The following is a 12,500-nucleotide window of genomic DNA, read 5'->3' as shown; positions in this document are numbered from 1 at the left end:
CGGAGCCCACTTTTGTGAAAACTTAATATTTTTAATATATGATAATATAAAACAGACAACAGTTTGATTAATATATTTGTGTGTGTGTTTGTGTGTCTACGTGTGTTTGTATGTGTTTGTGTGTACGTGTGTGTTTGGGGGGGGGGGGTACGTGCGTGCGCGCATGTTTGTGTGTGCACATGCACTTCCACGTGTATCCATTCACACGTGTATGTTTACGTGTAGTGTCTATTAAACCTTAGAACCAGTGGTTCTATAACGACTTATTCCAGCGTTTATCGCGAACATTGCGCCTCCACGATGCGCCAACGACACCAATTAACCATCCGCGCGGCAACAACAGCCCAGCGTACATAGCCAAAGGTTTTACTGTTTTCCTCGGAGAAGATGAATTTGATAAGGGAGAAAACGTGCGGAGGAGGGGAAAGGCAGGAAAGAGACAGCAAAACACACAAAAAAAAAAAAAAAAAAAAAAAAAAAATCGGATGAATTAATAAAACAATAAAAAGCATATATATAGAAAAGATATTTATGTAAATGTATATCTATAAATACAGCGAAGATATAATGCATACCGGATATAGCGAACTCAACACACTTGTCCGCTCACCGAACCCCCCCCCCCTCCTCCCGCCTTCCCCTCCTCCCTCCCCCACCCGGCCCCAGATACCACGGAGGGCGGGGGGGGGGGGGGAGAGGTATTGATCTCGGCGGTGATCTACTTGTATTCATTATCAAGGTTGTTAGTCGCTAAATTTGACCTCTGACCCAACTCGAGAAAGGAACAGAAAAGAAAAGATTTTTTTTTTTCTTAAATTACTAGTGTAAGTGTATAATATATGCGTGGATGACTTTGAATGTGTATTTCAGTATATATATAAATGAATACACTGCCTCATATAATATCATCCTATTTGTAAACCTGCCTCTCATCGCTGAAAACAAGAATTCGAAAAAGAAGAACAAGAAAAACGAAAACGAAAAAAACGAAAAGAAAAACAGAAAAAGTGGAAAAAGTAAAGTTCCTTAACAGCTCAGACGTCAATCTTGTGACACTGCTCGCGCGTTTACCCAATACAATGTTTGCTGGGGAGATTTACCTGAAATCTTAATTTCTAGATTGAGTAATTGCCTCATGGAATCTAATATTTATAAATATGGATGATATAACATTCGGGCGGGAGTCTGGATCCGTTGACACTATTGAATGAATCGCTACCCGTAGAATCCCATCAATGAATTAATCACTCTGGTGGTACGTGGCAGCTAGACTTCGCACTGTCCCGTTTAATTTGTAAGTTGGCAAACTTTACTCTCGCATGTGTCGAACTTATGATATCATTCCCGTGCGACAGTGCACCTGCATGATCAAGCCCATATGCAGTGCCTGTATGTTGGTTGGTGAGCTTTATCGAGCACATCCTAAGCCCGACATCAGCCGTTGGCCTTGATATATGACCCTTGTAGTGTGAGCCCATTTCAAAAGCCATGATCATGGGTGAAATGATATGTCTTCCCCTATGGACTCGGGGAACTTCCAGACACACCTCTGCAACAGGCAAAGTCGGCTTGTTTGTATGTTGTGTTTGGTCTGATATAATAAAATCATGCAATCTTCACACGGACTTGACACCGGCGGTCGCCAGCGCGCGTAATATTCAGTCTATTTTCTAGCGCACGCGCTGCACTGACAAAAGATCGGCTTATATCTTACGATATATCAGATAATATACTTGCGAATGAGTGTAAAAATAATTAGTAATAACATAAATTAAAGCGTAGAAAAATGAAAAACTCCGCCCCTCTTCTTCCCGACAGCTGATTGGTTACTCAGCGCACGAGGCTATATAAAGGCGGGAGCCGTTGGCGCGATAGGTAAACCGATACATGAGTGCGAGGAGGCTACGTCGCTGCGAAACTCAGGTTTTTTAGGACTTGAGAACTGTACCTAGTGCTTTAATAGACCTTAACCAATTGTAGTGATCAAAAATGTTGCCCCAAAGCGTAACCGATCGTTCCACATCGCCCACCACAACTCAGGGAGTAATATTTGGATCTCAGCTCGTCCAAGCCAACTCCAGAACTCCGTACAGCGATGCAACGCAGGTGAGTGATTGCAATTAATTACCTGTGTCGGTCAGTTTGATACCATTCTATGTGTTGTGTGCATGAAGAAAATACACATATACGGAAATGCATCTGATGCGAATTCGACCTTTTTTCTTGTCTTGAAAGTGTTTAAAAACTCAAAAAAACAAAACTTCCTCAAAATATATCAAACTCCCCATAGAACTTTTATTTTTTTCTAAATTTATTTTGCAATGACAGTGTTGCATACAGGATGATAAGTGCATGGATCGCGAAGGACTGTTGATGTTGTGAAGTGTTCTGGAATGAAAATATTTTGATTTTTTCATTTTCGTTAAAAAAATGGAATTTGCAAAAAGTACAAAAGATCGAGAGTGTGTATTTATATAGACTGAAGGACTTTTTAAATTATTTTGTTTTGGAAAAGAAAAAGGAAAATAATAAAAAAAAGTCGCCCATCTATAAATATAAAAAAAAAACAAATAAATAAGTATAAAACCACGACGATAACAGTAAGCAAGAAAGAACGAAGAGGAAAGTGATATTGCAAGGGGCTGTTGATACAAGGTTTGTTGTACTACGGTGCCAGTGGAGAGAGAGAGAGAGGACCGTGTGGCAAAGGACTGTGGTTCAAAAGGGTTTGTGATTCGCTCCGTCGGGAGGAGTGTGGACTTGTGCCCAAATGTGTGTGCTTGTGCAAATGGGGAGTTACTCCTTCGTATGTGGTGTATCACTTCGGCTATGGGAACACACACAAACACACACACACACACACACACACACACACACACACACACACACACACACACACACACACACACACACACACACACACACACCTATATATACATATATATACAACTACCTATATATATATATATATATATATATATATATATATACATACACACATATGTATACACATACATACATACATATCATATATATATATACACAAAATATATAAATATACATATAATATATATATATATATAATCTATGTAATATATATAATATACATGATATATATGTATGTATATATATATATATTTTATGTGTGTATGATATATTTATGTTACTTCATATACAATATTCACACACATACACATACATACACATACACATACACATACACATACACATACACATACACATACACATACACATACACATACACATACACACACAAACACACACACAAACAAACAAACACACACAAACAAAACAAACAAACAAACAAAACACACACACACACACACACACACACACACACACACACACACACACACACACACACACACACACACACACACACACACACACACATATACACACGGATATGTTATCATTATTTATTTGTTTATATGCATATGTATTCGGTGGGTAGTTATTGCATATATACACTAAATAGGACTTAATAGACAAGACAGGAATAGATACGTTGATAGAGATTTGCGTGTAGCGAGATTGTGAATGTATGTACTAATATATATGTATAGCAAGATGTCTACAAACAATATATGCACATCCACACAAATATATACATACATATATACACACATTATATAATATATATATATATATATTATATATATACATACATATACATACAAACATACGTACATACAAACACACACCCATATATATATAGAGAGAGAGAGTGTGAGTGTGAGTGTGAGTGTGAGTGTGAGTGTGAGTGTGAGTGTGAGTGTGAGTGTGAGTGTGAGTGTGAGTGTGAGTGTGAGTGTGAGTGTGAGTGTGAAATTGTATACACACACACACACACACACACACACACATATATATATATATATATATATATATATATAATGTTTCTATACAAACTTATGTTTATGTGTCTATGATGTATATTATATATACACACATACATACATACATACATACATATTAATGTTTGTATAGGTATATGTATATATGTATATATAGGTATTTGCATATATATGTATATATAGGTATTTGTGTGTGTGTGTGTGTGTTTATATATATATATATATATATATATATATATATATATATATAGGTAGTTGTATATATATGTATATATAGGTAGTTGTATATATATGTATATATAGGTAGTTGTATATATATGTATATATAGGTATTTGTATATATGTATATATAGGTATTTGTATATATGTATATATGTATGTATATGGATATATATAGTTTACGTATATGTATACATATGTACAAAGGTTTAAGTATATATAAGTATATGCATGTTTTTATATGTATACATATGTATATACATGTATACACATGTATATACATGTATATACATGTATATGTACACATTTATATACATATATATACATATGTATATACATGTATATATACATATGTATATACATGTATATGTATACATGTGTATATACATGTATATGTATACATGTGTATATACATGTATATGTATACATGTGTATATACATGTATATGTATACATATGTATATGTATGCATATACATGTATGTGTATGTGTGCATGTATATGTGGATATGTATATATATGTATATGTATGTATACATATATGTATATATGTATGTATATATGTACGTATATATATTTGTACGTATATGTGTATATGTATATATGTAAGTAAATGCGTATATTTATATATGTATATTAATGTGTATATGTATATATGTAGATGTGTATATGTATATTTATATGGGTATATGTATATATGTATATATGTATATATGTATATATGTATATATGTATGTAAATGCATATTTGTATGTATATATAAACGTATATATATTTATGCTGTATATGTAGGCTTATATCTGTCTATGTATATATGTATGTCTATGCTTAAGTTCATATATTTATGTGTATATATACATACATATTTGTGTATAAATGTGTATATATGTATATGTAGGTGTTATTACATGTATATACATGTACACATAATGTATGTATGATATATGTATACACACATGCAATATATATATATATATATATATATATTATATATATACATACATATATATATATATATATATATATATATATATATATATATATCGTGAGTGTGTGTGTGTGAGTATCCATATGTAAATCTTTCTATCTATCTATATATGTGTGTGTGTGTCTGTGTCTCTGTGTATGTATTTATATATGAATATTTGAACATGTATATGTACACACACACACACACACACATGCACATACACATACACATACACATACACATACACATACACATACACACACACACACACACACACACACACACACACACACACACACACACACACACACACACGTACACACACACGTACACACATATACTTACACATACATATATCTGTATATTTATGTAGATTACATTATATTATATTATAACATTTTATTTGTGTACATAATTAGACACACTCATAGACAATCATGTATATATTTAGATTTTGTTTTATTATATAATATTCACTTATATATATACGTAAACATATGTGTATATATGTGAAAGACTGCATATTTTTAGATGTATCGGTAGATATACAGATAGATATAGATAGATCTGTAGTTAGATAAATCTCATCTGTCAGGATGTGTGGCTAGCGCGAAGTTCAGCTGGAGAGAATGTGTACCCGAAATATTTTCTGCCTTAGGCCTAGCCCGCATGGCTACATTTGACTTCTGTTTCTACCGGAATATTTTCTAGCACCAGAACAAACTCGTAATGGGAGGAAATCTACGAATGTTGTTTTATTTTTTTGTTTTGTTTATATATAATTCGTCTAGTGGGGCTGAATAACACTCTTCGATTAAAGTGTTTCAAGTGATTTTTTTTTTTTTTTTGTGAGATTTGCTTGTGATTTAAAAAAAAAATATATGTGGCTTTATATGTGCAGTTCCATGTGTATAGGCTATGTAGGCACGTGTAGATAGGCCTACGGACTGCAGCACAATCTAAATATAGTGATAAGTGATTTCCCGTCAGACGATTTAGTTAATCAAGGAAAATGAAACATCGATCCATCATTCAAAGTCTACGATTGCTCTTGTGCTTTGCTTCGATAAAAAAAAAGACATTATGGTAATATTTTTGCCAGATTCAAGTTTTCGAGTCATTTACGTTGAAAATGTGAACTCTGGGATTTTATCGGTTGCAAATGCACGTTTACATTATATATCTTGGTGTACGGTATGTTTATAAAACTGCACAAGAAGTCAAGCATTTATGCAATGTGTGCTTGGTCATGTGTTCATGCAGTCACATAGCCTACATTTATAGGGGAAGCTCACATACAAAAATACGCACCATGAAGTGATTATTTATCATCGAAAGTAAGATAATTTGATCAAATAAAACGAGGAATTGAAAAATCACACACACACACACACACACACACACACACACACACACACACACACACACACACACACACACACACACACACACACACACACACACACACCAAAGCAAATTGTTACACAATAATTCACCTTTGTATTTTCATTACCAAAACACGTGCCTGCTAACACTTGTATATGTTTGTTAGTACATGCGTTATGTGCAATATTATCCACTGTATACTTCGAAATGCGTGTATGGAGAGTTCATCAACAACACAGATCCGGTGTATAAGAAACACATTTGATATAAAGTGTTGGTATATCTGTGTTCACGCGCTACCAGTTTGTTAAGGATTTTTTTCTTTCTTTTTGGTACATTCAAGGCTAGCAACTTTTTTTTTGTATGATTATAAAGTCCTAATTTCGCATGTAACATTGCACGTGCATTGTATATCTCTTTGCATTAGTATTTGTTAGTATTTGTGTGTGTGTGTGTGTGTGTGTGTGTGTGTGTGTGTGTGTGTGTGTGTGTGTGTGTGTGTGAGTGAGTGAGTGAGTGAGTGAGTGAGAGAGTGAGAATACGAGGAATAAACAGAGAGAGAGAGAGAGAGAGAGAGAGAGAGAGAGAGAGAGAGAGAGAGAGAGAGAGAGAGAGAGAGAGAGAGAGAGAGAGAGAGAAAAGATATGTCAAAGTATGGCATCTTAAAAAATCTCACTACTTGCGTGAAAAATACCAATTAAGTTTCAGATTTACTTAAATCCCATGAAACAGCCAGCAGATTTAATTTATGCTTAGGTCCTTGCTAATGTGTAAATATAAATTAAGGCTAAGTGGAAAAACTTTTGTATATGAAACAATATTAAAAAGAAAGAAAAATATGTCCGTTTATTTATTAATTTACATACACATTTGTCGAAAGCAAAGTAAAGGAATTTCGAGACTGAAAGCCGAAATCACATTCTCAAACGCACGTGAATTTGAAAAGACTAAACCGTAAATTTATTTTGTGAATTTCATTGCAGTTAAATCAATAGCGGGCTTAATAATCACTCGTGTAAAACATCAATACTGGCCCTCAAAACCTGGCTAGATCAGGAAAGAGAACATCACGCTTTGCAAGTTGCGAAAGTGATGTGAACCTCGAAAGCGAAGTGAACCCGCCGTCCCAAACTCGAACCTTGAGGAGAACCCGAGGTGAAGCGAGTCAAGAGTGTGAAGGGAGAAGAGGGAAGGGAGGAAGGAATCGAATTTTTAGGGAAAGAGGAGGAGGAAGGACCCCGCACTCAGGACAGCGAGCAAGAGGAACCCAAATGTGCAGAACCGTGTGGCAGGCGAACCAACCCAACCTCCTCTAATGCTGGCCTGCCGTGTCCTGTCCTCGAGGCCTGCTGCTGCCATCACTATCTAAACCTGTTCTTGCACGTCTGCCTCCATTATACAAACAGCCGACATGATATAAACCTGTTTGAGACATGACGGCAATGCGGGCGTGATTCACCGTGTTATAGTCGTGATTAATAAAGGAGGTTCGAGTGTTTTATTAATTTAGTGGTGGGTGGGGTAGGGGTAGGGATAGTGAGGGATAGGTCTTGGGTGGGGAAGAATAATATTATGTTAATTATAGCGAAACTACCCACCCATCCTTGGCTGTGGTGGTCGTGGAGGAGAAGGAACTGCGGAGGACAAATCAGTCAGGAGTTATTGGCCAAGTGGGTAGTTCGAGCCGGGGATGGGGATGGGGGGGGGGGGTCGTGTGTGTGTGTGTGTGTAGGAAGTTGGCTCTTTATACAGTATGGGATGGAGCGTTTGCATTTTTCAATATTTTATGCTGTATGTGTTTTAAGATTCCTACCTCTCCTCTCCTCCTCTCTTCTCTTGTCCCTCTCTCCCTCTCTCCCTCTCTCACTTTTTTCAAGATTTATTAAAAAGCCTGTTTTAAAGTGTCAAAGCTTTATATCTTTTTAAAAGAACAGTTTCTGCTTCATACTAAGTGTAGTAGTTGTGATACACATGTCACTCTGAAGTGTCTGTAAACAAATAGAAAATATGATAATATTCCATCACGTATATTCTCCCTTACCTAGCAACGAAGAAAGTATATTTTCCACTTCCCAAGAGAGGCTAAAAATATGTGGCAAGTTTAGTGGCGGTTTGATTGAATTCCACGAATTTGAATGTGATCATCGGCTCCCTTCCTATTCTGGCTCACGTAAGGACACTGTTGTAGCAGCAGGTAACTTTAGCTTACGTCGAGCCTGAACTAATGGAACAAGTCTCAAGGTCTGTTGTGTAGGATGCAACGAGGTGGTTTTGTGGTTTGTTATTATAGATGGTGTGCTCTCCGTCTCTCTGTCTCGCTGTTTCGGTTTTGTCCGTCTCCCTCTCTTTCTCTTTGGGTGCTCTCTCTCTCTCTCTCTCTCTCTCTCTCTCTCTCTCTCTCTCTCTCTCTCTCTCTCTCTCTCTCTCTCTCTCTCCTCTCTCTCTCTCTCTCTCTCTCTCTCTCTCTCTCTCCCCTCCCTCCCTCCCTCTCCCTTTCCCTCTTCCTCCCCCTCTCCCTCTCCCTCCATCTCTCTCTCTCTCTCTCTCTCTCTCTCTCTCTCTCTCTCTCTCTCTCTCTCTCTCTCTCTCTCTCTCTCTCCCCTCCCTCCCTCTCCCTTTCCCTCTTCCTCCCCCTCTCCCTCTCCCTCCATCCCTCTCCCCCTCCCCCTCCCCCTCCCTCTCCCCCTCCCCCTCCCCCTCCCCCTCCCCCCCTTCCCGCTCTCCCTCTTTATCTCCCTTTCCCTCTCCTCCCCGCTCTTCTCCTCCCCCCCCTCTCCCTCCCTCTCTCTTCCTCCCCTCTCTTGCGACGTAAGCTAGGAATGGTGCAGCCAGCTCGCTATTGAGTGTACGATCCGAAGACGCTTAATATTATTGCCGATGAAGAGTTTTCGTCTGCGAAGTTTAGTGGACACCTCCAACCACTTTACTCGCGAGAAGTAAGTGGTTACGAGTGTTTTAATTGGGAAGAGTCGAAGGGTTGTGCCCCCCAAACCCTCTCGGTTAATTACAGTGAAACATATAGTCTACTTCGTTAAAATTCAGCGGTTCTCCCCCCCCTTTACCCCTTCACCCCTTCCCCCTTCGACGACGATTTGACTGTTTACGAGCGTGAGTAGGAAATTTTGTTAGTGGCGCCACCTGCAACTTTGGGAGGAAGAGAGAGAGAGAGAGAGAGAGAGAGAGAGAGAGAGAGAGAGAGAGAGAGAGAGAGAGAGAGAGAGAGAGAGAGAGAGAGAGAGAGAGAGGTGGGGGGGGGGGGGGCGAGAGAGCGCAAGTGGTGGAGCTGAAAGGAGTAACTTTGTTTGGTATTTATATATGGACTTCGCACACGGAAGAGATGAAGGTTCTGATAAGTGAAGAGTCGGGAGGAGCCACACCTGAAGACGTAGACGTTAAGTGGCAAGTGAAGCGTCGTTGGCAGTTTCTTGCTTCCATAATTTTCTAATTCTCTCTCTCCCCCCCCCTCTCTCTCTCTCCCTCTCCCTCCCTCCCTCTCTCCCCCCCTCCCTCTCTCCCTCCCTCCCTCCCTCCCTCCCTCCCTCCCTCCCCCACCCTCCCAACTCCACTATTTCATCCCCTCTCTCCCCATCTCCCTAATTCCCCTATCTCCCTTTTCCCTTCTCCCTCCCCCCCTCCCCCTCCCCGATCCCCCTCCCCCTCCCCCTCCCCGCTCTCCTCTTCTCCTCTTAGTCCTCAAATACTTTGTATCGGAAACGAACTTGGGAAAGTAATTATAAGAGTCCCGCGCCGTGGCTGGCTGTCGGCGGCGCTCTCCCGGGCAAAATAATATAGATAAAAAGAGAGAGAGAGAGAGAGAGAGAGAGAGAGAAAGAGAGAGAGAGAGAGAGAGAGAGAGAGAGAGAGAGAGAGAGAGAGAGAGAGAGAGAGAGAGAGAGAACGAAAGAAAATCGGTAACAAGCGAGCCAGGGATCTATCTGTCTGTACTAATATCGCCCATTTGTTTTGGTTCTCGCTGTTGCTAAGCTAAGTCCCGTCCGTCCGTCTGGCCTGGCCGGCTTGACTGACTCGCTCGCTCTCGCTTTCGAAAAAGGCTCTGGGGCGGAGAGGTGAGAGGTTGGGGGGGGGGGGGGGGTGCGGGGGGGTCCGGGAGGGGGGAAGAGAGGGGAACTCGTTTAAATTCTAATATTCGTCCTTCTACCGACCTACCTATCTACCTAACCTTACAGCATAGCAGAGGCAGGAAATGAATTTAGAAAAGTTTGATATTGAAATTAGGGATGGCGGGGTGGGGATGAGAGGTGAGGGCGGGTATGGGCGAGAGGGAGGGAGGGAGGGAGGGAAAAAAGAGTACCAAGTTCCCCTCTCCTCCCCCTCTCTCTCCTCCTCCTCCTCCCCTCCCCCCTCCACACGGTTTTATCCTGTTGGCGCCGAAACAGGAGGTACCTCCTCTCGGCCAGCTGGTGGTGTTGCCGGCTTTTGCCTTTTTTTAATTATTATTATTTCCTTCTCGTACTTGAGTATTTTTTTGAGTGAGTGTTCATAGGAAATCAGCTTGGAAATATTGCTCTGTGGCTTAGCGCGACTTCTTACTTAATGAAAAACTACCGAACCAATAACACATTACAACATATATATATATATTATCCCTCGGGATTTTCTCTACCCGGATTATTAATAGATCTTGATTATCGCCCAATGGAAAAATAAAACCGAAGTTGAGTAAAACAAAAACAAAGAGAAAACAAGCAAAGAAAATTGGCCGGGAAATGAATTTGGGGAGTTTTTAAAAGGTTGGAGTCGGCTGTGATACGTTTGCAACCAACGCGACTGCCTGGCATCCATTTTTGCACAATGGAAATGTTATCTGCTTTCAATCCATGTTTGTCCAGGGAGGTTATTTGTTTGATATATTGACGGTTTTTAAGCACAGCGAGCGAGGTGGGGCTTTTGTGTTTGCAATTATATATGCAGGCGCGCTCAATCTCATGTCTACGGAGACATAAATATCCTGTTATTATACACATATGCATGCACATACACATACACACATACATATACAAATATACACATACAAATATACATATACGAATATACACATACGAATATACACATACAGACACATACAGACACATACAGACACATACATACAAACACATACAAACACATACATACATATACACATACATACACAAACATATAAACATACACATACTCACTTACACTTACTCACACTCACACTTACTCACACTCACACTTACTCACACTCACACTTACTCACACTCACACTTACTCACACTCACACTTACTCACACTCACACTTACTCACACTCACACTTACTCACACACACACACACACACACACACACACACACACACACACACACACACACACACACACACACACACACACACACACACAGCCCCCTATTGTAGGGTGAAAATCGGAACATTAAAACACTTTGGCATTACCTGCATTAGAACTATGAGGAAACGTAATATCGCATATCGCATTAGGAAACTTTTTTGGTCAACGTTTATAGACATTCCCATTAAAGCATTACCACAAACCTGTTTTGGTTGGTCGCCCTCCCCCCCTCCCCCACCCCCCGGCCATTTATTTGCTCTCTCTCTCTCTCCCTCATTCCCTCCCTCCCTCCCTCCCTCCCTCCCTCCCTCCCTCCCTCCCTCCCTCCCTCCCTCCCTCCTTCCGTCCCTCCCTCCCTCCCTTTCCTTCTTTCCTCCCCTCCATATCCCTCTTTCCTTCCCTTCCTCTCCTTCTTTCCCTCCCCCCTTGCCCACTTCCTCTTCCCTCTCCCTCTTTCTCACCATGTCTTCCTCCCTCTCCATCTTCCCCTTCCTCCCTCCTCTCTCCCTCTCTCCCTCCCTCCCTCCCTCCCTCCCTCCCTCCCTCCCTCCCTCCCTTCTTCCCTCCCTCCCTTCTTCCCTCCCTTCTTCCCTCCCTCCCTTCTTCCCTCCCTCCTTCCTACTCCCTCGTCGGGCCCTCGTTTCCCACTCGAGCCGCGCAGACCCACTCCAGCTGTCGGCAGTAGTTGCTACCCTCCCGAGTGCCTCCGTGTCTCGTATGACA

At 40.2% G+C, this 12,500-nt stretch overlaps 1 protein-coding gene across 2 annotated transcripts in view; it reads left to right on the top strand.

The window, feature by feature from the left end:
* The first annotated feature begins 1,897 nt into the window (after window positions 1-1,897).
* LOC125028288 (transcription factor SOX-4-like) overlaps window positions 1,898-12,500 on the top strand; it is a 94,409-nt gene continuing 83,806 nt past the window's right edge. The window contains exon 1 of one of the 2 annotated variants that reach the window (XM_047617732.1): window positions 1,898-2,106. In XM_047617732.1, coding sequence (XP_047473688.1) covers window positions 1,990-2,106 — 117 coding nt within the window. In that variant the 5' untranslated portion in view covers window positions 1,898-1,989. The remainder of the gene's footprint in view (window positions 2,107-12,500) is intronic. The other variant, XR_007115106.1, reaches the window with a different exon arrangement.

This window comes from Penaeus chinensis, chromosome 8, assembly GCF_019202785.1.
Source record: "Penaeus chinensis breed Huanghai No. 1 chromosome 8, ASM1920278v2, whole genome shotgun sequence".
Classification (NCBI taxonomy): Eukaryota; Metazoa; Arthropoda; class Malacostraca; order Decapoda; family Penaeidae; genus Penaeus; species Penaeus chinensis.
This window is presented reverse-complemented; position numbering and strand designations above follow the sequence as displayed.